Genomic DNA, 27,870 nt, shown 5'->3' with positions numbered 1-27,870 from the left:
GATTCCAACCCAGCAGTCTGACTGTAGAGCTCATACTCTTAACCATTAAAATATACTGACTCTGTCCTAGTCCATTTTTCATGTTTGCGCTTGGTTTTTTATATCGTGATGAGGTTTATTCTTTGGAAATTTTAACTTTTTATGTGGTCCAAATTTATTAGTATTTCTTTTCATAGTTTTGTGGGTTTCTGTCATGCTTTATAAAAGGGCTTTCCAGCTCCGAGTTTAGAAATCGAAGTCCCCCGTGGCATTTTCTAGTCTTTCCATTGTTTCTTTGTTATATTTTTAAATCATAAATCAATCTGCAATTTAGTTACGTGCATGGAAGGAGGTTATATAGATTTAGCTTTTTTTTTTTTTTCTAAATGGCTACCCAGTTCTCTCAACACCAGTCATTGAATAACATATTTTATTTTATTTTAAGTTTTTATTTATTGGACAGAGATCACAAGTAGGCAGAGAGGGATGCAGAGAGAGAGGGGGAAGCAGGCTCCCTGCTGAGCAGAGAGCCTGATGCGGGACTCGATCCCAGGACCCTGAGATCATGACTTGAGCTGAAGGCAGAGGCTTAATTAACCTACTGAGCCACCCAGGTGCCCCTGAATAACATATTTTAAATATCATCTTTATCATATACTAGATTCCCATATGTATTTGGATCTATTTTTGGACTCTTTGTTGTCCCATTCAAAGACCCAAATCAGGTTATTTTGTTCTCCAACTTAAAACCTTGTAATGACTTCTAAGGGCCTAAGTAAAATTAGTGGCTCACAGTCTTAAGCAGGTCTGGCTATCACTTTGCCCACCTCCCGTGTGGCTCTGGGCAAGTAACCTAACCTCTCTAAGCCATATCTGTAAATAACATGATTATTGTAAGGATTTGGCTTTGTGTGACGAGGGAGTAAGACATGTTCCAGGAACCAGATTACAGTGTCTAGAGTTACACTGTTCAATAGAACTTTCCGTGATAATGGAAGTGCTGTGCTGTCCAATATAATAGCCCTATTCACATGTAGCTTGTTTCATTGAGGAACTAAAATGTTAATTTAATTAATTGGAATATAAATAGTCATATGTGATAGCTGCCCTATTAGACAGCTCGGATGGTCTGTTCTCAGATCCCAGTGAGGGAAAGGAGGAAAATGTGTAGTAGAGGCTAGACTGAGGAAGGCCTTGTGGGCCTTATTAGGGCCTTGAGTCTTTATCCTAAGAATAATAAGAAGCCATTAAAGAGCTTTCAGTGGGAAGGAGGCAGGTGGTCATAATTTTTGAGTTTTGGAAATACAACTGTTTATTTTTTTAAAAAGATTTTATTTATTTATTCATGAGAGAGAGAGAGAGAGGGGAAGAAGCATAAGAAGAAGCAGGCTCCTGCTGAGCAGGGAGCCCAATGTGGGACTCGATCCCAGGACCTCGGGGCCACGACCCAAACCGAAGGCAGAGGCTCAACTATCTGAGCCACCCAGGCATCCCATTGTAAATATGACTCTTTAGAGGATAAGAGAGAATGTGGCAGACCAATTGGGTGAATGTTGCATTAGGCTATGGGAGATCATGGTCACTTGACTTAGTTAGGATGGCAGCAGTGGAGAGAAATAGACTCAAGGGATACTTTGGATTTAAAATCTATAGGTTTGGGGTGATGGACAGTTGTGAAAGGTGGAGAAGAGGGATGGGTTAGAATAATGCCTGAGAGTATTCTGATTGCTCAGATGGGACTTGGGAGAAATGGTGATACCATTCATTGAGAGGAAAAAAAAAAAAACTGAAAGAAGATTTGGAAGATTGGAAGGGAGATTATGATGTTAAGCTTGGTCATGTTGAGACATCTGGTGATGGATATGAAAGTCTGGAGATAGAAAAGTCTGGCTGAAAATGGGAGATTTGTAAGTCATGGGTGTATGGGTGGTAATTGCTAATGGAGGGTGGGTGAGAGAGCAGGGACCGGAAGAAAACATAGGGGAGAGGACTGAGCTTTAATGACTGGCATTTACTGGTTAAGAAGAGGAAGAGGAGCTTACAGTGGAAGATGTCTAGAAAGGCCAGAGAAACTCTGGGTGACTGTGATCTAATAATAGCTGCCTAGTCCAATGCCATGTAGCTTGCAGGTGGCAGTGGCAGAACCAGAATTTGTACCCAAATTTTGTAGCTACATGCATAATCCATTTTGAGCTAGGGACCCTTCACTCTCAGTAGAACCCAAGTCTTACCTTTTTGAACACCAGAACACTGTCAAGGGTGACATGGAAACGTCCAATGACATTGCTAATTGATATCACTCCAAATGTTAGCTCTGGAAAGTCTTTGATCATATCATAGAACAACTCTGCCACTTCTTCCTCTAAATCCTGTTTGGAGAAAGAGATTTGGTGGGACTTTGGTGGAAAGAAAAACGTCTGGCTTATTTAAGGTCAAGGTGGAAATGGTGATCAGTTCATCTCCTCACTTTTCCAAGTTCTGGGGTTTTCCTGGGTTCCCTAAGTCCCCTTTCATGAAGTTACATACTCAGAATACTTCTGTGGCTATGACTAAAGCCAAAATAGGCCAATCCACAGAGATTAAAGGAAAGAGCTGATAAGCTCAACTTTTTCCAGGTATTTAGAATAAAGCTGTTCTAACACACAGGTTGATAATTTTTTTTTTTAAGATTTTATTTATTTGACAGATAGAGATCACGAGTAGGCAGAGAGGCAGGCAGAGAGAGAGGGAGAGGAGGAAGCAGGCTCCCTGCTGAGCAGACAGCCTGATGTGGGGCTCGATCTCAGGACCCTGGGATCATGACCTGAGCCGAAGGCAGAGGCTTTAACCCACTGATCCACCCAGGAGCCCCAAGGTTGAGACTTTTAAACATGTATTCCTTAATTGTTTTCAGAAGAGGCAACTGGGTTGACCATGCGGATCAAAAGATATAAACTTGGTATCAAAATATGGCTGTAGTTGCAGCCTTCTTTCTATAACTTGAAAGAAAATTGGGGCTGTCCAAAAGTGAGACAGAAAGAGGTATGTACTCTCCCCGTGTAAAAATATAATGCCAAAGTTCTGACTTCCACTGGGGGAAGGCAGGAGCCATCCTAGTTACCAGAAATGAGTAAAGATATATAAGAAATTCATTCTCCACAAGGAAAAACAATTTGCAAATTACTTATTACTCAGTGATATTCTAAATGGATCTCTACAAGATCATTAATATTATCAAAACCAATTTAATAAACATCAATTTCCTCTACTCTCTCTGCATTTCTGTCCACCTTTCTAATTAGCTTCTCCTACCCACTTCATCTTCCATTCTTTCCTTCTTCATTTTAGCATTGCTGTTACCTGGAAAACCAGCTCATTGGAAAATAAAGAATGGGTATGGCATTAACCCAAGTAAAAGACCTCTCCTTACCCCTACCCCCCTCCCAGACACAGGGCTGCTCACCAGTCAAAAAGCTACTCCCACCTCTTGACCCCAGTACCTGGAAGAAGCCGATGATGACCAAGGGCCTAGAATTCACAAACTCTACCACCTGCTGGGTGTTATTGAACAAAAATGCTTTCTGGCGAATTTGTCTTCTCAACCAAACGACCAAGGCAGTAGATTCAACCACTCCTGGAGAGAGAGACAGTTAAATAGATCTCCTATACAAGTTTCCTCTTGAACTGGAGCAAGGCCTGTTTTCTCCAAGCTTAATGACCAGAAGCATCTGGTCTTGGGCTCCTACCCATTGAAGGCCAAGGTCAGTCCTTCCTGCCCCATCCCCAAGGCATGAACTTCTTTTTTTTTTTTTTTTTTTTTTTAAGATTTTATTTATTTATTTATTTATTTGGCAGAGAGGCAGGCAGAGAGAGACAGAGAAGCAGGCTTCCTGCTGAGCAGAGCGTGGGATTCGGGACTCGATCCCAGGACCCTGGGATCATGACCCGAGCCAAAGGCAGAGGCTTTAACCCACTAAGCCACCTAGGCGCCCGCAAGGCATGAACATTAACAGCAGTAGCTAAATGTCATGGAGCACTTACCAAGGACACGGCATTGTGCTGAGCCATTTACATGTATTACATCCCTGCAACAGCTCTACCTTATGAGATATTCTTACTCTCCCCATTTTGCAGATGAGGAAATTGAGGTTAGACTTGCCAGTAGCCACCCACCATTAGTGAACCTGGGAATTAAACTCAGAAGGAAGCATACCCAGTCTTCTTTTCTATCTACCTTCCAAAGTGACAGGAAGGTAGATTTATTTTTAAAAAATGTAAATGAATGAAGTGTAAATAAAAATACCAGTTAGCTTTGTGACCTTGGGAAAATTCCATTATTACCTGTGCTTTCAGTTCCTCAGCTGAGATGCAGATATTCACTAAGGTCATAGATCCTGGCATCCATTTCTCAGCTATTATATGGAAGGTTCCAAGCACACAAAAATCTTAGCTTTTAAAATTGGGAAACATACACCATATCTGGGGAGACCTAACAGTGTGCTAGAATTACATTAGGCTACAGATGGATATGTGTTTGCTAGGATCATCAATTCCACATGATGGTATATAATGTAAAATATTATTTTCTGTCAAAGACTGCTATAGAAGAGAATGGAGCATTTAAACTGAATGAATTTCTTCATTTGCTATTCATGCCTTCACTCATTCATTCATTTGACAAATATATACTAAGTACCTATCATGTTATCAAGTGCTGTACTTGGTCCTGGGGATGTAATGGTGAGCAGAAACAAATACACTCCCACTGTTTTGCAGTTTTCATTCTGTTGAGTAGGACAGTTGTCAAGTAATTACACAAACAAGTATATAATCACACCCAAAGTAATAACTCAAAAGCAAAGTTCTATGAGCCTGTAGCAAAGATATGTGACCTATACTGTGAAGTCAAGGGGGACTTCCTGGAGGAGATCATTTAGGAGCTGAATACTGAAGGATGCATAGGAGTTAATAAGTAGGCAACAGCAAGATTGTAACTGGACAAGGAAGAAGAGGGAGAGGTTAACAGTCGGAGCGGGTAGCCTGTGCTGGATTGCTGCATGGGGCTTGATGAATGCATGTTGAGTTGGTAAATGTACTGAAAAGGACTCTTTTCAGCATCTTCGCTTACATTTCCTAAGAACTTAGGCCATTTACAAAACTTAAAATGAAGTATGTTTGCATATAGAAAGGTATACAAATTATTATGCATAATTTGGTGAATTTTTGCAAAATGAACAGACCTGAGTACCACCCAGATATTGATCTGTCAAGAGACAGATCATTTCGCAGCGCTCAAGAGCAGTCTGTTACCAGGCTCTCAGAAGTCCCATTATGCCCCGTCCCAGCTCCTCACCTGTCCCTACCTAAGGGTAACCACTATTTTAACTTCTAACAGCATGCATTAGTCTGCCTGATCTTGAACTTTATGCAGGTGGAATCACATTGTGTGTTTTGGGGCCTAGGCTTTGTTTCTTTATGAGATTCATCCATATTGTTGTATGTGCTGTGTAGCATTTTGTTGCATGAATATTCTATAATTTATTTATCCATCCTCTGTTGGTGAGCATTTGGGTTGTTTCCAGTTTGGGGCTATTAAGAATTAAATTTCATGCATGTCTCTGGGGGCACATTGGATGCACTTCTTTTGGGTACATGCCCAGGAGTTGAATTTCTGGTCATAGGGAATGCTACGTTTAGTTTTAGTAGATACCGATTAGGCCATTTTAAAAGCCACGATGAGTCAGACCCATAGAAGTTCATAGAAGGACGATGTCTTGGCCTCAAGGGACAGAGAGGGGTGAGGGGAGACTTCCTGCCGCTCCCAGATCACAGCACTCCGCCCTCCACCCTCCTGCAGTCCCCTTCGCCTCCTGGATTCAGCCCCAAGGCTGAGTTTCTATTTTCAGTGTTCCCAGCCATCTTTCAGGAGGAAACAAGCACATATCATGGAAATAGTTCATCTTATAGGCATTTGTCTGGAAAAAAAAAATTATGTTGTAACTGCTCTGGAAGGAACAGGTTCCAAAGTCCTGAAAATACCAAAAGAGGTGAACAAAACCCCACCAAATGCATTTGAATTTCAACTGATCAGAACCATTGCTCTGATCTCATTATGTGTGGCTGTCTCCTACAGTCTGCGCTGCAGCCACACCCTCATCGTCCTGCTCGCCAGGCTTTGATGTCTCCCGGTCCTCCCTCTGCCTGGGCTGCCTTTCCTCAGTGGTCGGGGCAACTCCTCCGGCTTATTTAGTTAGAGGTTTAGACCCCCATCGTATCATTCTCTAGGTTATGACCTGTTGCATTTTCTTCATTGAATTTGTCTTTTTCTGAAATTATGATTTTTGGCTAGCTTGCTCACTAGCGCCTGTAATGTCAGCTTATACCAGATGCTCAAGAAATAATTACAGGGTAAATGGATGAGGTGGGTGAATCATAACGTAAGCTGGCTTGAGGGAATTCGATCTTAGGCCATCTTCTCTGGGATGTCTGGGCTCTGTTTGCCCCTCTGAACCCTATGCGGCTGAGGTAGCTCTGAACTTGACAAATAGGTTGTTCCTGATTGCCTGCAGATCGGTCCCTGACCCGCTTGGGCAGGTGTCTCCGCTGGCACTTGGCTCTGAGCCAGAGGACAGGGTAACAACTGAGGTGTGAACGCTATGTCAATGATTGACTGGGGCTGTCCCTCTACTGCATATTTCCAAGCACAAGCTGTGAATGCATCATTAACTGAGGCCCTGGAGCCAACCCGAGTTTTCCTCCCTCCAGAGAGGGGGCCGTGACCAAGTTTCCCATCATCAATCCTTGGGAGACTAGAGGAGAACCAGAACTCTAGCTTTGACCCAACAAGGACTAAACCCCAACTTGCCTCCTGGGAAGGTTTTCAGAAAAGTTGGTGCAGGAGACCAGTAATGCTCTGTCACCCCTCTGAGCTCAGGGAAACTCTGCCAGGTTGGCAGAACTGGCTTAGTCATCCTGTTTAGGAGATGAGAAGTTGGAAGACTGGCTCAAATTCTCTAACTCGTGTTTGTCCTAAATCTAGGCTCTGGCTCCCTCCTAGCACCCCACTGCCTCTTTCCCTAGTTGGGGGTAACACTAAAGAAAGGGAGGGATGGTCAGGCTTAGTAGAAATAGGGGCTGGCTCCTTAGCCCAAGTCAGCCTGCAGTGGGTCCTTGCAGTTCCATCCCATTCAAACTCAAAAACTATTCTGAAGAACCTAAGTGTTGCAGGCAGGCACTGTGCAAGGGTCAGAAAAGTAATAGTTTGATAAAAACATGAGCCCCACCTGCCATTTATTTTGAGTGCAGCACACCGTAGAGCAGGGGTTGGTCAATGACAGCCCATGGGCCAATTCTGTCCTGCCAGTTGATGTTGTAAATAAAGTTTTATTGGCAGTCAGTGGTTTATATAGGACTACTTTCCCGCTGTATTCGCAGAGTTAAGTAGTTGCGAAAGAGATTGGCCCGTAAGGCCTAAAATATTTATTATCTGGTCCTTTGCAGAAAACATTTGTGGGTTGCAGTGCTTAGTAGCTGGGGATCCTTGAGGAAGTTGCTCCACCTCTCTGTGCAGTTTCCTGTGCAGTTTCTCTGTGCAGCACCTGCCATGCTGGGTTGTTGTGACATATGTAAGGGGCCCAGAATAGTGATGGAGCACAGTAAACGGTTCAGATCCATTCAGGGCTTGTGCCTTACAATCTTGTTTCACTTCATCAGTAACCCTCGGAGGAAGATACTCCCACCATCTCCCTTTCACAGATTAGGAAAATAAGAGTTGACAAGGGGAAGCGATTGTCCTTCAGGTGTGTGGTAAGGATTTAAAGCCAGCTGGTGCCTGCCAGTTTGGGCAACCTCTTCAGAGGACCCAGGAAAAGAAGTGAAATCAGCTTCTGCTCCGTGCTCTCGCTAGAGAACAAAGAACAGAATCAGTTCTGTGAGGGCCTTGAGGGCACTAAGCACAGGTGCTATGGAACTCCCGAGGAGGACAGACACCCTGATGCGGGCAGTCAAAGGGGACTTCCTAGGGGAGGTGGTGATGCAGCTTTCCTGCATGACAGAGGGGGTCCCAGGCACTGGCTTCTACCAGAAGGGGCCCAGACAGTCTGGAAGTTGCCACATTGTCACATTTATTGCTTCAAAGAGAAGTCAGACCTCACCTGCCCTGCCCCGCCCCCTGCCACCATGGTCCCACAAGGTCCTTGGGAGCCACTGCCCTGCCTGGTCTTGTATGTAATGCGCGCTGAGGTTGACGCTTTTGCAGCACCTTCCCCTGCGAGTCTGGCCTGTGTCTCCTGCCCCCTTGTGTCCGCTCTTAGAACTGTAAGGCATACTGCAAGCCCCTGCAGGAGGTTGCTCTCTCTGGGCCCTTTTGGTTTTTGCAACAAAACTCAAACAGGCTTATTGCAGACTTGCTAAATGCCAGATGCTGCAAGACTATCTCAGTTTCCTGATTCAGTCATTCACACATATAATGGGAACATTCTACTAGCATAGTGTGGGCTGTGCTGGGCACCTTGGCATTTGTTAGTTTCATTCCATCCATCCATCAGTTTTATGGACATTTATGCATTTATATATTTAGTATTTTTAAAAATTAGGACCTACCGTGTGCCACACTGAGTCACATAATGCTACAGCATTTTTGATACCAAGATAGGGACTGACACATGTTAGTTTCTCAATAAAGGTAATGAATAAGTGAATGAATGAGTTAATGAAGTGGATGATGATAGAAGCTCCAGTGTTTGGTAGTCACCCTGTCCCAAATCTGTCTTGTTTTCTCATCTCCCAGAGCCCCTTTTCTTGGCCTGGGACCCTGTCAAAACCATTCTAAAGTAGAAGATTGTGGCGGGAGGTGAAGATTGGGGCGGGAAGTGGGAGATGGAGTTAGGATCTCACTCTCTGGTCTCTGGCAGTTTATGAGCCATGCATCTCACTATCCCACTTCATGGTGCTTCTAGGGCCCACCAGCTGAGATGTATGCTCTGGTGGAGGCAGCTATGTGTTCACCAAAATGGTATTTTCCTTATGGACACAGATCAGGGCCATATTGTTCAGCCTTTAAGTTGAGTGGGGCCATGTAACAGAATTTTGGTCAATGGAGAAGTCATGTTTGCCACTTCCAAGCCTGGCTCATGAGCACCATCAGTGGCAGTCCTCTGCCTCCTTGCCCCAACTGCTGGCTAGATATAGAGAAAATGGCAGGGGCTTCAGAGGCTCTAAGGGAAGATATTGCTGCATGCTAGAAGGCACCTGGGTCCTTGAAAAATTGTGTGGAGCTGAGCCACCCACCTCCACCCTCTGGCTGCCACCTGGGTTCTACATGAGAAGAAATAAACTCGTAGTTCTGTTAGCCACCTAAATGCTGGTGTTTGTGTTTCCGTAGCTAGCACTGCCTTGATTGATGAACAGGGACTCTTACCTTTGCAACTGATGGGTTCTGACCTGTTGCCCTCAAAAAACAGCTTCAGCTCTGGGGCCTTCTTAACATCAAACTCTTTCTGAAGTTCCTTCTCTACCGTGATGTCCACTTTGCCAAAGCCGAGCCCATTCTTGCCTTTGCCCATGATTTCCACAGCTTGGCCCAACTCCTCAGCCAGATTCCTGGATTGCTTGGAGGATGGGTTGTCTGAAAGAGCCAGTATAAATCAGAACTTGCTAGAGCCTCTCCCACTCCCCATTTCCCAAGAAGGAGGCTGGGTTTGACCAGCTTGGCTACTGTGGTCTGCTGTAGTAGATTTTTCAGAAAACATGATGCGAGGGAGGCACATGTTTCATTTAACTGGACATTTGGGAAGCACATCAGGGTTCTTGGGGCCTAGCAACACTGGAAGCCATACAACTTTGGGCAACTCATTCCAACTCTGTGAGTCCCATTTTCTTCATGGGTAAAATGAGAAAAATATTATCAACTATCCCATAGAGTTCTCAGCCAAGTAAGATTTAACAACCAGTTATACAGAGCTTATTAATTTCTAAAAGCTTTCCGTGGATGGAGACTCCTCTCAGCACCCCTGTGGGATAGGTATGGTTATTATCTCAGTTTTATAGATGTGGAAACTGGTAGGAAGCAAAATGTCCAACTTGCCCGGGGTCCTGTGGCAGTGAAAGATATAGCCAGGATCTGGAACCACTCAATATGCTGTCTACCCAGCACTTGTAGACGACTCTCAGCATAGTGCCCGACACATGATAAGGACATAATGCATTATTATTACTACTGTTATTATTGTACAATTTTTATGGTCAGAAGTCAGAGGAGAAAGAATGAGGGAGCATGCTCGCCATCTGGTGGAAAGTTCCAGACTTACAGGCCAAATGGAGCTGCTCCCGCTGCATGAATACATCAGGGAACTCTCAAGTAAGGCAGGTCAGGTGTGGGAAGCGGTTATGAAGCTCCCTCGGAGCCTATCCCTTGGGTAAGTGGTATTAAAGAGAACTCACACTCTCGATTAGGATTCCTTGGTGCCTCATATTGCTGGGCAGTGAGGTGGGGATTAGAAGTGGGGAGCCCCCTTCTGGAAAATGGCCTCAGGGAGCTGGCATGGGATTCCTGGCCTAAATGAGAGAGGACTAAAAGGCGCTCACATTAGCCTTCCCTCTTCCTGATAATACTGAGAGATTGCAGGCCCCTCCCTGCCCTGATGTCTGCAACAGGTGGGTCAAGCCAGGGCAAGGGGTCACTGATTCCCTTTCAAGTCAGAATGCATTCCCTGTGTCAGTCCCCACTCCTCTGACCTGTCTATCTGGAACACACTTGGAGGAGGTAAAAAGGAACAAGTTCCAAGTTCAACAGAGAGGGCTTTTGTAAAGCAAAACCCAGAAAGCCAGCTCCAGGACAACTGGCTCATGCTCCAGCGTCAGTCAGTACACCTGCTCCTGCGATGGAACCCGAAAGTGAATGATTGTTTTCATTAAATTCCCAATCAGTGCACAGGAAGTGAGACTTTTTGCCTCTCCACCACCTGCTTTGTCACCATCATTGTCTTCGATACCCCCCATCCATCATCGCCAGCAGGCACTGGCCTGTTGCCAGTTGCTCCGGCCCTCAGGCCTCTCCCTGGGCTTCCTTGTGGATCTGGCCCTGCGTGGCTCATGGTGACTGATTGACATTGTATCCAAATCTGAATTTCTAGGCAACTTAGAGCAAGAAAAACACATGGAATGATGGTTCAAATGCTGGAGCATTTAGAGGTTCCACACACAGCCCAGTGCTCCTGAGTGTCTGCAATGAAAGTGAGAGAAATAGTCTGTGACAACAGGAATGCTGGGATCCTAAAGGTAGCCGGATAGGATCTAACAATAATAGTAATGGACATTTATGCACACATCCACCAATCCATTCATCCAGTTGTTCCTCATTCATTCCACAGATCTTTTCTAAGATTTTCCATGTGCCAGACATGGTTCTAGGTTCTGGGGATTTAATAGTCAGTGGATAAAAATCCCTGCTTGTGTTAGAGAAGACAGAAAGTAAAGAAGTCAAGAAGTAAAATATGGGCACCTGGGTGGCTCAGTTGGTTAAGTGGCTGCCTTCGGCTCAGGTCATGATTCTGGAGTCCTGGAATTGATTCCTGCATTGGGCTCCCTGCTCAGCAGGAAGTCTGCTTCTCTCTCTCTCCTCTGCTACTCCCTCCCCCCCCCCCCCCCCCCCCCCCCCCCGCCCCGGCTTGCTCTCTCTGTCTCACCCTCATTCTCTTTCTCTCAAGTAAATTTTTAAAAATCTTAAAAGAAAAATATTTTTTAAAAAAAGAAGTAAAATTTATGCTATATTAGACGCTAAGTGCTATGGAGACAAGAAGCAAAGCTGGAGGTTAGGAGTATCAAGGAGATTGAGTTTAAGTAGGCTGAAGGAGACCTCACCCATAAGAGACATTTCAATTAAGACTGAAGGAGGTGAGGGAGGCAGGCTTGTATCCGGATATGTGGAGGAAGAGTTTCCATGCAGGGGAACCATAAGTGCGAAGATCCTGAAGTGCGAGTATGTACAGCATGTTTGAGGAATGACTAGAAGTCTCTTTGGCCTAGAGCAAAATGAGAAGCCTGGGGGTTAGATAGCATAGGGACTTGTTGGCCACTGAATAGATTTTGGTCCCTCTCCCTGACGGTTGTGGAAAGATACTGGAGAGTTCGGGCAGAATTAGTTATGATCCTACTTACTGTTTAACTGGACTGTACTGAATATTATATGAACATTAGACCACAAAAGGGAAAGAGAGTGGATCCAGGGAGACCATTTGGAGGCCTCTGTAATATTTCAGGTGAGAGCTGGTGATGGCTTGAGCCAGGGTAGTAGTCGTGGAGGAAGTGAGAAGGAGTCAGAGTCTAAGATTTTGGAGGGGGAGATGATTGGTGATAGATTGGATAGAGAGGATAAGATGGTAGATTGGATGGGGAGTGTGAGTGAACAAGAGGAGTCAAGGATGACTCTGAGGTTTTGACAGGAGCAGCCAGATGGCTGATTGATGGTGATGATGGTGATGATGGTGATGGTGACAGTAATGAGAACAAGGTAACAACAATGACAAGTTATTGAGCACTTACTGTGCCAACCGTGTTGCTAAGTGTTACATGCATTATCCTGGGTATCCTCAGAACCACCTCTGAGTTATCTGCCGTTCCAGGTGAGGAATGTTACAGACAAGAAACAGAAGCCCGAGGTCTTACAGCTAGTATGTGGTTGGGGACGGGAACAATTCCCATGTACATTGTTGCTTGGGCAGAGTGGAGCCCAGTGGGTTGTAGATGGGCAGGGAGCCCTCTGTGGGAGGCAGAGAGCTCCTGCGAGTACAGCCTTCCTTGTGTCCTAAGCTCAATCTAGATAGAGCTCTTTGTCTGCCTGTCATATGGTAGTCCATGAACTTCATTAGGTCGTTTCATAAAACAGAGGCCGTTCTGGTGGTTTACAGCACCTGTGGTCCAGGCAGGTTGTTTTTTAAACATCTCTCTGCCTCTGTTTCCTCATCTGCAGAATGGAGATATTAATTGATCCTATACCTTAAGATGGTCCTACATAGTAAGGCAAGGTGTGCAAAGCTCTGGCACAGAAGTGCCCCCAAAACATTAACCATTATGATGGCGCAGGTGGAAAACCCTTGATCTTGCCCTGACCAGGTTCTCTCAGGGAAGGGAGGGTCTTAATGGAAATGTCAGGATCCTCAGAACATCTGGTTCTTGGGGAAAGGGAGATAAGTGTGACTAACACCACGTCATCCAGCACAGGCCTGGGCCTATTGTGTGGCTCTCATGTGGGTTCGGGGGTAAGCAAATGGGACCCAGGCTCATATTAGAAGAGAAAATGGCTCTCTGAATATCTGCTGGATGTGTAGATGTGTTAATGGATAACTGACCTAGAATCAATGTTTGCCTGGGTTTTTAGTAGATAACCCCAGGTTCCCTTTTCTGAGCAACTAGTGTGAGTCAGAGGAGGGGCTGGTGGTTGGGAAAGTGAGACTATAGGGACTGGAAATTAGCTCTCAGCCCAGGGAGCTGGAGTCTGCCTTTCTTTAGACAGTGGTTCTCAATGGGGCACCTTTGGCCCTATCTGGAGACCTTTCTGGTTGTCACCACCAGAGTGCTACTAACATCTAATGGGTAGAGGTCAGGGGTGTCACCAAACATCCTACAATGCATCACACCCCCGCATACAGCAAAGAATTGTCCATCCAGCTGAAGTGTGAATAGTGCTGAGGATGAGAAACCAAGCTTAGACCAAGCTCTAGATCAAGTGTGGAAAAATATTCTGAGAATAATCCTCTCCCCATCGCATAGGGCCATTATAGTGTAAAGAGGTGCTCACAGGTGATAGAAACTTTGGGATGGTAATCAGTCCCTTCTGGTTCCTCAAGTGCCAGCCAACAAATTCCTCTGACCATCACAATGGCCTGAAGGGCCTAAAGGACCATACATCCTTTGGGATCTTATCTCCCACTTTTCTTCAGCGTCTCAGCTTTAGCCATCCTGGCACATTCCCACCCCAGGGCCTTTGCGCTTGCCGTTCCCTCTGACTGAATGCTCTCATCTACCAGCTATCTGTATAGGTTGCTGTCTTCCTGCCTTTAGGTCTTTGCTGAATTGTCACTTTCCCAGACCACGCTATATAAATTTATATAAATAAATTTCCCAGGCCACCCTCTGTAAATTATATAAGTTTATATAAATAAACTTCCACTAAGTCTTTGGTCTCTCTGTTGCTCTTTTTTGTTTTTCTCCATAGTGCTGTTAACCTGAAGAATACTACCTTCTTTACTCCTTTCCTCATTTGTGCAGATCATTATGGGTCAAAGGAAAGCTCATTTCATTCAGCCATTCATTCAACATCTCATGTAAGCCTACCAAGCTCAGATGTTAGTAATCAAGAGGTAAATGAGATTTGGCCCTTGTCCCCCAGGGAGCCCACAAGCTTGAAAGCAGTTTCAGTACAGTGTGATAAATGCTATGAAAGGGAGGGTCCAGGGGGTTGTATCAGCATAGAAGGCCTGCTAGCAGTGTAGGTGGGAGTGAGTGTGGACACAGCCTCCTGACAAGGTGGCTTCATGAGCTTAAACACCACAATCCAGGCGAGGAAGTGTAGGAAGGACACTGTGGTCAGAGGGAATTGTAAGTGTAAATGTCCTGGGGCTTGAACCAGTGTGATCTGTCTGGCAACCACAAATTACTCCAGAGCTAGAATGTAGCTCTCATGTGAAGTGGGGAATCTGGCCAAGCAGAGGATTCTTTAGCCATGTTAAGGAGTTTGGAGTCTTAGAGAATCACTGAGGGTTTTTAATCAGGAGGTGACCCAATCAGACTTGCTTTTTAGAAAAAAGAAATTTCTGGGTGTGCTGTAGGGATAGCTTTGGGGGAGATGGGCAGATGCTCTAGGGGGCTGTTGTGGTGTTTAGGGTGGGAAACCCTGGCTGGAACGAAGGCAGTGGCAAGGGGCTGGGAAAACTGGAGATTGCAGAGGGCTTTAGGAGTGGTTTCAATGGGGCCTAGTGACAAGTTAGATGGAGAATAGAGAGGAGTCAAGAATGACCTTGAGATTTCTGATTTTGACATTGGGTAGAGAGAGCTGCTGTCAGTTAAGGCAGGGTGTGAGACAAAGCAAGTTATAGGGATCAAATAAAAAATGCTGAGTTCTTATTTTGAGCACATGTGGAATTTGAGACACGTGAGGAACACATAAGAAGTAGTCCCGCCGACCACTGGCTCTTGAGCCTGGAGTCCTCAGAGAGCTAAGAACGTAGACAGCCGCTAAAGATTTGAGAGTTACTATACAGTATGTCCCTGGGACGATATTGGAAAAATCCTTTTTGTAAGGAGCTTGTTTATTCCCAGGAAAAAAGAAAATTTATAATGCTTTCTCCAAGTAATTAGTTTTTCCAAAGGTCACTTTAGAAGGCCTGCCAGTTTTGGAGAACTCATTTTGTTTTAAACCATATATTGGAAGGAATCAGATACTCAAATGTAATGAGCCTGAGTGTCTCTTTTAGATAATAAAATCTCTGCTGGTGTTTACTGCTTTGAAATACCGGCTAGTGGGAATGCTTCAAGTTTCAAGTATTCAAATTGGTTTTCATTTAATGTCATTAAAGAATGTAGAATTGATTGGTTCTCTCTGTAGCACTAGATTCAGTGTCAATCCCCAAGTTATGTCAGTTAAGGCTGTGAAGAGCCATGGGCTCCCCCTTCTGCCCTGATTAATACAGTCAGGGGCAGAGGTTTGCATTCTCATGCAAACAGGACAGGTTCCTCTGTCTCATCTACCTGCTGCATCGTTTTTGGAGGGTAAGTGTGTGTTGACATGTGCGTTGTGTCATGCACAGTGTGTGGCTCTAGTTCCTTCAACATCAAGGGGCCAGGATCAGAGATTAGGGCTGCAGCAAAAAAGAGAAGATGGATGTATTCTTCTTGGATCTCTGATCTGTGCTAACCATTAGCTTACAATTCTGCAGCAGGCAGAGGAGACCTGCAGGTTCTCAGTTCTTCCCGGAAGGGAACCATGAAACAGATGTGTGGGTGGTGGATAAAGGATGTGGGGAATCAGCTCTAGGAGGCAGTCAGCAAACCGGAAAGGCCTGCCCCGCTCATTGGCTTATGTAAAGAAAATGGCCCAAACCAGATCACCTCTACAAGGTCTTGTTCCATAGGCTTGAAGTAAAATCCAGCGTGCACCCAGGCATAGTGAAAGAGACCATTAACAGCCTGGGCTACATAGAGGTCAGAAGCTTGGAACTGCTGGGGTGAAATTTTATGCATCAGGCATACTCTGTGTGGGATGGAAACAAAAATGACCCGGTCAGATTTTCCCTTCTGGGAACCATCAAGGTTAAGGGCACAAAAAGAGTATTTTTGTTTCATGTTGCTATAAAGCGGCTACACAAGCCAGCTGAGGCGGCTTTGGGACCCAGGACAACCGAGTTTCTGAGATTGTCGCATACCCAAACTCCCCCACTGACATGACACCACTCAGAGAGATTGTACCAATTCAGAAGGGACGAGAGGCCTGAATTTCAGATGGGGGATACACACTCAAATGCTACAGGGGTGAGGCCGGGTCTGTAACCGTGTGGGGTTGGCTTGGTAGGGATGTGGCAAACTCACTGGCATGTTTTCTGATGAAAAGGAAAAATCATTACTCAGTTCCAGCTATTTGTCACTTTGCAAGAATGTGGGCCTGTGCCTCTAGATCTTGTTTCTTCAAGAGCAGATGTAAATTCAACTTTAATTGTGAAATGTCTCAATTTTTAAAACACTGTATGGCCCATACATAATCCCCGTCCTGGGCATCTTCAGTCCATGAGCTGCCTATTACATCCTTGATTTCGGGGTTATGGGAAAGAGGAGGAGCCATAAAGACCTGAGAAGTAAGCCAGAGAGATCAAAGGGAACCAGAAGACAGTGAGCTCATGGGCACCAAAGGGTAGAGGTTGTCAGGTTAGGGCTCCAAAGGGGACAAGTTCCTATTGGCTTTGGGAACCAGGTGTCCTTGGAACATTAACCTGAGCAAACAGTCCATAAATCAGCCCCAGGCAGGAAATTGTTGGCTCTGCTGCCCAGAAGAGAAAGCTGTTCCTGGTGGTTTAGTGTCAGGAAGAATTTATACCATCCGGCTGCCTCTCAGCCAGCCCGGCTTCAGGTTGTGTTTGAATCAAAGGCTGTTTCAAGGCTCCTGTAAAGTGCAGTGTGATTAAGGCAGGCATTGACTGCATATGCCTGGTCTGCATTTGAGCATATGAGATAATTCTTGGATTTAAGTCCTCATTAGCCAATTCTTTATTCCTTGAAGCTGAACCCAGTCCTGCCTGACAGAAAGTTGATGATCTGTCTTGTGCCCCAGTGCCACAGCAGGATGAGGGCTCATTTACTGGTCATCTCCCATGTGCCCAGGCTAAAGTGGCAGTGTAGTGTCTTGTAAATTGCTTAACCTCCCTGGACCTTAGTATTCTCATCTGGAAATTGAGATTGGGAGTATATACTTATTAAGTATGTTAATAATATGTGTTCTTGTGTGTTAAACAATATGTCAAACTCTTCTGGCTGCCAGGAGCATGGAGGCAGATCTCACCCCACCCCTCACCCACCACTGAGGAGTGGGGGACACTCACGAAAAAGCACCATGAGGAAGCGGGTCTGGTTCAGCATCTGGGTCAGGCCAGCAGGTGTTAGCACTAGCAGGTTGCCTTCCTCCATGATATGCATGGGCTGGGATATGTTGATGCTGGCTTCCTTGATGTCCTCCTCTGGCAAGCCCCAGACAGTGGAGATGCAAAAGGCCACGAGCAGCAGGGACATCCATAGCAGCTTCATGGTTATCCTTCAGGAGCACAGAGAGGAACAAGAGCCCATATCAGCATAGGTGGCACGGCACCATGTCATTACTTCTCCCCCCAGACCTTCCCTGCCTACCCAGTTTATGCATGGAGAACATGGCCTGAGCATGGCCCACTCCCTCCCTAGTAGTCCCTGCAGCTTGGCAAGGCACTGGAAAAGAGACAAAGTGTCAGCATAAGCTCACTCCCTGTGTAAACTGCATAGGGATAGCTCAGAGAAACAGGGCTCCACTCAGAGCAGTAAGAATCCAAATTGCACACCAGCCACTTGAGCCCACTGGCTCCCCAGACAACAGGTGAGACTTTCGGAGAGATGAGTCCCATTCCAGAGTCCTAGGGTAAGCCTCTGAGCCTCAGAGATAACTGGTCCAATTCCCCATCATGGCCTCTGCTTCATGCTCCTCCAGCCCCCTACTTGAATGCCCTCTTATGGTGGGAAGCTCACTACTTCACTTCCTATTCATACACCTCATTTGATATTTGAACAACTTTTCTCAACTGTTGATATTTTAAAAATCATAACTATAAATCACACTTGTAAAAATCCCAAATAATACAATGAAAATATGTTAAGTAGAAAATAAAATCTCTCTCATAATCTCAACTCTGAGAAACCTATTAATAGTTGGAAATGAATTCCTACACATGTTGAAAATTCCAAAATAAATGCATACTATTTGAGTGTATGATTTTAAACATATATAGAGTCAGCTAATGCATATTGGTCAGCATTCTGTTTTTCTTAATAATATGAAATATATCCTATATATGTGAAATATATCCTATATATGTCTTATAAAAGTATAAAAGTACATTTTAGATCTATGACATGATTTCTGTTCTAATTCCTTACTTTTTATTTTATTTTATTTTATTTTTTTTACAATTTTTAACTGTTAGAATGGTCTGGATCAGAAGCTTCCTTTCTGACTTTACTTAATTATGTCTTCCCGAATAATTTAGAGCATAGAATCACCTCCTCAGATCTTCATAAATACTCCTCAATCATAGAGCTGTTTCTCCATGTAACATAGACTGTATGAGTGTCTTAAATAAGAAGACCTATAGCAGTATTCTAGGTCACACCTTCATATTAAATTTATGAGGATCTTCATTTCTTTGTTGACTGCTGTAGCCTAGCACCTGGCATTGTGGTAGGAAAATGAACAAGTGGCATGAATAAATATGTGAATGAATGAATAAACACTTTATAATTGCCTGGGAAATTGTCAAACTATCTGAAGGTTTTTAAAAAATAGATCTAGTGTAATTTTTTGGCCTAAAATATAGAGAATTGGGGCCAGCTTTAAAGCTAAATTTTGTGAGTACCTGTATCTTAACATTCTTGTAATGTGCCAGACACTGTTCTAGTGCTTTCCACACTGTCGTGTCTCTTATGACAACCCTAGGAGGTAAGGATAGTACTATTGTAATCCTCTTTTAATGAGGATAAAATAAGGTACAGAAAGGTTAAATCATTTGCCCAAGATCACACAATTAGTAGGTGTAGAGGCCATATCTGTTCATTTATTTAATATTGTTTAAAATGGGGAGGGTATGTGCTGTTGTTTACAAAGGGGAGGGTTAGTGCTGTGAAGTGTGTAAGCCTGACAATTCACAGACCTGTACCCCTGGGGTTAATAATATATGTTAATAAAAAAACTAAAAAAAAAAAAAAGAAACTCTTTATTTAAATTCAGTTTAGTTAACATATACTGTAATGTTAATTTCAGGGGTAGAATTTAGTGATTCATCATCTGCATATAACACCTAGTGCTCATTGCATCAAGTGCCCTCCATAATGCCCATCACCCAGTAACCCCATCCTCCCCTCCCACCTCCTCTCCAGCAACCCTCTGTTTATTTTCTCCAGCTCAGTGTCTCCTATGGTTTACCTCCCTCTCACGTTTTTTTCCCCTCTTCTCTTCCTCTATGTTCATATGTTTTTTCTTAAGTTCCACATATGAGTGAAATCATATCTTTCTCTGACATATTTTGCTCAGCATAATGCCCTCCATTTCTATCCGCATTGTTGCAAATGGCAAAATTTCATTCTTTTTGATGGCTGAGTAGTTTTCCAGTTTATATATATAGATATATAGATAGAGGTATACACACATACACACACACAGTATTCCATTATACATACACACACACCCCACATCTTATTTATCCATTCATCTGTTGATGGACATCTGAGCTCTTTCCATTTCTTGGCTATTGTGGACATTGCTGCTATAAACATTGGGGTGCAGGTGCCATTTGAGGCCACTTTTAGGCAGACAGCCTTGAGCAATGGAATATAGACAGAGACCATAGCGACCCCCTGGCTGAATACAGACAGGCCCATTAAATGACCCACCTCAGAATATCCATAGGCCCTAACTAATCAATGGGCTCCTTACAACCAGACACAGTTGCCAAACAAGAGGGAATTCCACGTCGCCCTAATGCCTCATATTTCCTCTTTATTTTTTATTTGTTTATTTTTAAAGATTTTATTTATTTATTTGACAGACAGAGATTAGAAGTAGGCAGAGAGAGAGGAGGTGAAGCAGGCTCCCTGCTGAGCAGAGAGCCCAGATATAGGGCTCGATCCCAGGACCCTGGGATCATGACCTGAGCCAAAGGCAGAGGCTTTAACCCACTGAGCCACCCAGGTGCCTCTCATATTTACTTTTTAAAAACAGCTCCCACCCACTGCTTCCTTGCAGACAGCCTCTTCTCTGCTGTCCTGCCCACTGCTCCCTTGTGGTGGTGTATTCAGTAAATTTGTCTACTTTGTCCTGCCTTAGCTGAGTCCTTTCAACCCCTATGCCGCCAGCTTCCACCCCCTCGTCTCCCCACATTTGGGGGCAGGCATTTTAGCTACAGATCCATGCCCTAACCACAGTGATATCCTGCCTCTCTGTGGCCCCTTGGTGGCACAGTAGGTTAAGTATTTGACTCTTGGTTTTAACTCAGGTCATGATCTCATGGGTCATGAGACTGATTCTCGCATGGGGCTCTAAGCTCAGCACAGAGTCTGCTTGTCCCTCTCTTTTTCCCTCTCCATCTCCCCTCCCACATGTGCATGCCCTCTAAAATAAATAAAATCTTTTTTTTAAAAAATGGATGCCGTGAACAATATTTTGAGACGTTAACAGAGGCTCCCCACCCTGATACCCTTTACCTTCCATCATTGCAGGGCTGAGCCTGCAGCAGAGAACAGAATCAGATTTTTGATTTGGGGTTGTAAAACTGGCTTTTGAAACTCATAGCAGGAATCAGGCACTTACTTGAGTTACAGAAATGGATTGTGGGTTTTTTGTTTTTGTTTTTGTTTTTGTTTTGAAAGAAAGAGGTTTTGAGTCCCCCATGGTATATGCTCTGAATGAAGTGTTTTTCAGGAACTGCGGATGAGATCAAATGCTGTAACAAAAGATGCTCCATTGCTCTTATTTTATTGCTCAGGAAATTCCAATTGTTTTGAGAGCTGTGTGCCAGGAATTATGGATGAAGACCAAATCTAGATGAGAAATGTATTTGGTCATCTGAATGCCCAAATATATATTCCTTACGTTAAAACAGAAAAAGAAAAAAGTCCCAAATTGAATAATTTGAGCCCCTCCCCTTGCCAGTGGCAAACAAGACTCAGTTATAGTTTCAGCTTATCCCAGGAATATAACCTTACAAAAGTTAACATGAAATTTCTTGTTTAGCAAGATAAATTTCTTGCTTAGTAAGCAAGTAACAAATTTCTTGTTTAGTAAGATAATCTGCATGATGAAAAAAACCCAAAAGACAAACAAAATCTCTGCCTTTCCCTTCTCCCACAAAACAAGATGTTCTTGCCTGAAAAAGTCCTTCCTTTTGCTAATATCTTCCCCCACCCTCCTGCCTATAACCATCTTCCATTTTGTACAACCCCTAGGGGCATCTCTCTACTGGCTGGATAGGATGCTACCCAATTTGTGAATTGGTTAATAAAGCCAATTAGATTTTAAAATTTACTGGGTTGAATTTTGTTTTCTAACACTTAAAAATCGAAGTATCACAGGGGCCCTACCCTGTTTCTCCTCTGCACTGAAACCCCAGCTTCAACTCTCTGCTGACCATTGCTGACCTAGTAACATGCCAGCCCATAATGCTAAGTACCTATCACCATGTATGAAGCTAGTATTTGAGCTTTACACATACCATCTTGTTAATCATCACAGCATGTCTATGAAGTAGGTGATGTGGGAAGCAAAGGCAAAAGAAAAATTAAATTTCTTTACTACTTATAGTCCATTCATTAACCAGGTCTTGAAACAGTGACATTCCTCTAGGAACTCAGCTGCCTTGGTGTTAATATTTTACGAAGGACAAAGGCAATCTTAGCCCAATCCCAGGGTCCTGTAGAGCCTAATTTAATATACAGAAATTCCTTTGGAAACGTCCTTTATCTCTGCCCCCCAGGATACGTGTTGAAAATCCTCCTCCAAGCATATGACTCACCGGTGAACATCTGAAGGGTCTCATGACTGAGGTTTTACTAGATAGTAATAAGTGATCTTTTCCTAACAGTAGCTAGCCTCCTCAAGGTCCTGGAAACCTTGCTTCCAAAATTCGTTTGACACTTAAGCTATCCCTAACCTTCTCCCAGCTTGAAAATATATAATTGATCATTCCTCATGACCCCAGGGCAGCTCGTTTCTGCTGATGGGTTCTGTCCCCATGCTATAATAAAACCACCTTTTTGCACCAAAGACGTCTCAAGAATTCCTTCTTGGCTCTTGGCTCCAAACCCCATTTCTTGTATCAGTAGGTAAAATTATGATGCTCCCTTCATGAAGGTGGAGATTTTTACAAGACGACCCAGCAGGCAGATGGAAGGAACACATGGGCTCAGGTGCATCTAAGCCCAAAGTCTGTGGTCTAAACCAGAGTCCAGCAAACTGGCCTATGGCCAAGTCTTGTAAATACGGTATTACTGGATCACAGCCATACCCATTCTTTTGGTATTGTTTGGCTGCTTTTTATTACAATGGCCAAGTTAAATAGTTGCAACAGAGATGATATGTAGGCCTGCAATGCCAAAAATATTTGTTATCTGGCACTTTCCTGAAAAAGTTTGCAAACCTCGGGTCTAAGTCACCACACCACACTGCTCACATGCCCTCGCCTTGCACTCCCCCCTCACATCTTGGACTCCTTCAAGTTTGTGAGTTTACTATCAGAGCTTAGCGTCTCCATCTGTAGACTGCGTGAATAATGCCTGCCTCTCAGGGTAGTTGCAAGGATACGATCAAGAACTTGTGCTCCAGTAGCTCTTCTTGTCCCGGGATATACATTTATCTCACTGGGAGCTTTAAAAAGCTTAAAAAACGGTACTGATGCCAGGCCTCAAGCAGACGTTAATTCAGAATCACTCAGGGTGCAGCCCAGTTATCTATATGTTTTAAAAGCTCCCCAAATGGTTTTTTTTTAAACTTTCTTTTGGAAAAAATATTGTATGCAAAAATAGGGAAAACAGTTAATGTGCCCTAACATACCTGTCACTCAACTTGGGTTACTGTCACTGCCAGTCTGTCTTAGTTGCATCACTCCCTGTCCAGGCCTATTTGAAAGCCAGTCCATGTGTTACATTAGTTCATCCATAAATAATTCACTATGAATCTCTAAAAGATAGAGTTTGGGTTTTTTTTGTTTGTTTTGTTTTGTTTTTTTAAAGATTTTATTTATTTTTTTGACAGAGAGAAATCACAAGTAGATGGAGAGGCAGGCAGAGAGAGAGAGAGGGAAGCAGGCTCCCTGCTGAGCAGAGAGCCCGATGTGGGACTCCATCCCAGGATCCTGAGATCATGACCTGAGCCGAAGGCAGTGGCTCAACCCACTCAACCCAGGCGCCCCGATAGAGTTTGTTTTTTTAAAAGATAACCGCCATACCATTGTCTTAGTTAACAGGATGAATGATAGCTTCTTTTTTTTTTTTTTTTTTTAAGATCTTGTTTATTTATTTGGCAGACAGAGATCACAAGTAGGCAGAGGGGCAGGCAGAGAGAGACGGGGGGGGGGAGGGGAAGCGGCTCCCCGCTGAGCAGAGAGCCCGATGTGGGGCTCGATCCCAGGACCCTGGGATCATGACCTGAGCCGAAAGCAGAGGCTTTAACCCACTGAGCCACCCAGGCACCCTGAATGATAGTTTCTTATCAAATATCCAGATAATGTGAGAATTACCCTAGTTATCTCATAATTTAAAGAAATTGGGATCCATATGAGATCCATGTGTTGTCGTTGACAGCCCCAGGTAGTTCTTACAGTCTGTAGGTTGAGAACCACACAGTCAAATAAATCAACCCAGATGAGTCATCCAGCTAGAGTGAACAGTAAGTCATCTAAAGGTCAGCCAGGCCAGTCACAGCTACTGTTGGCTCCCCATTGCATTCTCCTCTCAGGCTTTTGACAGGAATATTCCTGCATACAGATGGCCAATAGACAAATGAAAAGGTGTTCAAAACTGCTCATCATCAGGGAAATACAAATCAGAACCACAATGAGGTATCACCTCTCTCCTGTCAGAATGGCTAGAATCAAAAAGACAAGAAACAACAGATGTTGGTGAGGATGTGGAGCAAAAAGAACCCTTGTACACTGTTGGTGGGAATGTGCACTGGTGCAGCCACTGTGGAAAACAATACAGAGTTTTCTCAAGGAGTTAAAACTGGAATCACTGTATGATCCAGTAATTCCACTAATGGGTGTTTACCCAAAGAAAACAAAAACTGTAATTTGAAAAGATAATGTACCCCTATGTTTACTGCAGCATTATTTACAATCCAAGATCTGAAATCCACACAAGTGTCCATCCATAGATGAATGGATAACGATGATGTGGTATACACACACACACACACACACTCTCACACACAAACAATGGAATATTAGCCACAAAAAAGAATGAAATCTTGCCATTTGCGACAAAATGGATGGCTCTGGAGGGTAACATGCTAAGTGAAATAAGTCAAAGACAAAGACAAATACCATAGAATTTAACTCATACATGCAATTTAAGAGCCAAAACAAATGAATAAACAAAGAAAAGAAAACAAAAACAGACTCTTAAACACAGAGAATAAACAGATGGTTCCCAGAAGGGAGGTTGGCCGGGGGGGGGGGGGATGAGTGAAACAGGTGATGGAGATTTAAGAGTATTCTTATCATCATGAGCACTGAGTAATGTGTAGAAATGTTAAATCATATTGTACACCAGAAACTAATATAATACTGTATGTTAATTATACTTAAATAAAAATAATATATAAATAAAAAACTGAAGAATACTTATAAAAAAACAAACAGGGATGCCTGGGTGGCTCAGTTGGTTAAGCATCTGCCTTTGGCTCAGGTCGTGATCCCAGGGTCCTGGGATGGAGTCCCATAGTGGGCTCCCTGCTCACCAGGAAGCCTGCTTCTCCCTCTGCCTGCTGTTACCCGCGCCTGTGCTCGCTCTCTCTCTCAATCTCTCTGACAAATAAATAAAAATCTTTAAACAAAGAACCAAACAAAAAGAGTATTCTCAGTGGTTCCTGATCAGTTCATGGAGATGGGGCAGTGGGAGGCCCCAAGGAGGTAGCAGGTTTCCTGCTAACCTGGGCAGAAATGAGTACAAGCCGAGAAGGCCTCCAGTGATTGAGCCTCACACGGAGACCAAGCCCCCCAGCTGGCGGGGAAATCCCTCCATGGTCAGACTCCTGTGGACCCTGGTTGACAACTCCTATTCATTCACTCATTCGTTCATTCATTCATTCACTCATTCATTCAGATATATATAACAAGGTCAAATATATCTTGAGGTCTTAATAAATACATGCTAAGTACCATTCCAGACACTGGAGATAGAAAAGTAAGCAAAATAGACAGTACCCCTTGTGTTCATGGAGCTTACACTCTGCAAGAGAGGAACATAGCAAGTGAGCTAAAGAAATAGAATATATTAGATATTCTAATACATTAGATATGTCAGATGCTGATGAGTGCTAAGGAGAAAAAGTCCATCAGGAAAGATTTGAATGTGAGAAGGCGAAAGGGAGCACTTTGACATTTTAAATACGGCGACCACAAGCAGCATCACTCAGAATTTGCTCTTTGACTTGTTAAAAACAAGACGACAGGCCCCAAATGGAGTTACTTGTGGTGAGTACCATGTCACCTAACGGAGACTTAACTTAATTACAGTCTTTGGCTCTCCAGAAATGGAATATTAAACCACTCAGTCAGGAGTCACCTGATCGGCACCAGCTAGATCATCTGCCACCCCCTAAAGGAAAGCGACCTTGTAATTACCAAGGAGACTTTTTGTCTGGTGTAACTTCCTTGTTCCGGCTCCCTTCAGCCTATAGAAGTCTTTAGTTCTGTACAGCTCCTCGGAGCTCCTTTCTGTCTGCTAGATGGGATGCTGCCTGATCCATAAGTCATTGAACAAAGCCAATAAGGTCTTTAAAATTTATTTTGTTCAACACACTGAAGGGAGCAAAGAAATGAACTGTATGTATTGCTGGGAAAAGGGTGAGAGGGGGCAGGTTCTTTCTCTTTCTCCCGGCTTCCCCCACCCCCTTTCCACACACGGCCCCTTGCTCTCTCTTCCGAGACCATCTCTGGCCACAGATCAGCTCATCACATGGATCCCCCTCAAACTCTGGACCCCATTCTGGTTCCAACCCCTGTCACTGTGCCCCCAGCCCCACCTGGACCCCTGTCCCTGCCCAGGAACCCAGCCTCTCCCTGCACCCACCCCTCTGGCCTGATAACACTGGTGGCTCCTCTGTGTCCCTCTGGGAAGCTCTCAGCCCCAGCCACACACATTCCAAGCCTAGTTCTGGCATCTCTAACCAACCCCCCACATGCAGAGGAGTGCCATGATAGGAAACGTTTATGATTAAGAATAAGTAATAGCAGCTAATACGGAGAGGCTTTGCTACCAGCTGCCAGTGCTCTGAGCACTGAATGTCTCCACCACCAACAACCCCCTGTCCCGGCCACCATTGTCTCTGGTCTGGTCAGAGTAGTGGCCTCTTCTCTGCTTAGTCTTTTTGCCTTCCCCCAATCCATTCCTCACATAGAATTTAGAGATTTCCTTCTAAAACATTGCTGAGATCACACCGCTCTCTGATGGAAGCACCCAGGGGCCTGCCCTCACATGCGGTCCGCTGACATCCCTGCACCCCGTCATCCTCACCCTCTGACCTCAGTGCTCTGCTTTCCCTCCCACTCACAGCGTGTCCGCCACGCTGGTTCCTTCCCTTTCTCAGGCACACTCTGCCTGGGACCTTTGCTTCTGCCTGGAACACCCTTTCCCTGATCTGCAGCCCTTTTTGGTTATTCAGGTCCCAGCATAAATACCAGTCCCTCCAAGAAAGGGTCCTCCTATGTGGCTCTGTCTTCCTACTGCCACCTCTGCCTCTACCACTCTTGGCCACATTACCCGTTTGCTCCAAATCTGGTTTTATTCTTTCTGAGTAGTTATCGTTTGTGTTTCTAAACTTCTTGATATAAGTGCCTTTTTTCACAGCTGTTTCCCCACCTCCTAGAACAGTGCCTGTCCAGATCTGGAGCTCAGTGAATGTGTTTGAATTAATGAATGAACAAATGATCTAATTTAATTCTCACACAAACCCTAGGGTCAATTTCAGTGATTCTCAATCATGACTGCACCTTAGGATCTCTTGGGGAAACTCAAAAAAATACTGATGCTCAAACCCAAACATACTAGGTTCTAATTTCATTGATATCTATGGTTTGAGTCTGGGCATCTTTTTTTTTTTTTTAAGCCTCTTAGGTAATACTAACATGTAGCCATCTACGCAGTAAACCACACTGTATTTGTAACCACCCTGGCAGAAGCAAGGCAGCCCAGCAAGGCCCTGTGGTCAGAATTGCCATATTCACTCAAGCCCATACCTGTAGGAAGCCTGGTTACACTCGGGCCTGCTAGGGACTTGAGGACGGAAGTCAGGTCGTGGCCTGAAGAGCAGGCTCCGAGCTTCCCTTTGCAACCCAGAAGGACCCGCAGGCAGCTGAGTGTTCTGAAGAAATCCAGAGGCAGAAATGAAATCCGTCCTTACTGGGCACGCAGGGACTG

The 27,870-nt window shown here is 44.3% G+C and overlaps 1 protein-coding gene across 2 annotated transcripts in view; it reads right to left on the bottom strand.

Moving 5' to 3' along the window:
- The window catches only part of PDILT (protein disulfide isomerase like, testis expressed), a 40,441-nt gene extending 12,571 nt beyond the window's left edge, over positions 1 to 27,870 (bottom strand). For both annotated transcript variants that reach the window (XM_059415963.1, XM_059415964.1), the window contains exons 1-5: positions 27,690 to 27,870; positions 17,544 to 17,752; positions 9,377 to 9,583; positions 3,459 to 3,592; positions 2,211 to 2,348 (exon numbers count right to left, since the gene is read on the bottom strand). In XM_059415963.1, coding sequence (XP_059271946.1) covers positions 2,211 to 2,348; positions 3,459 to 3,592; positions 9,377 to 9,583; positions 17,544 to 17,745 — 681 coding nt within the window. In that variant the 5' untranslated portion in view covers positions 17,746 to 17,752; positions 27,690 to 27,870. The remainder of the gene's footprint in view (positions 1 to 2,210; positions 2,349 to 3,458; positions 3,593 to 9,376; positions 9,584 to 17,543; positions 17,753 to 27,689) is intronic.

Source organism: Mustela nigripes, chromosome 11 (assembly GCF_022355385.1).
Source record: "Mustela nigripes isolate SB6536 chromosome 11, MUSNIG.SB6536, whole genome shotgun sequence".
NCBI lineage: Eukaryota > Metazoa > Chordata > Mammalia > Carnivora > Mustelidae > Mustela > Mustela nigripes.
Note: the sequence above shows the minus strand (reverse complement) of the source record. Positions and strands in the feature narration are given on the sequence as shown.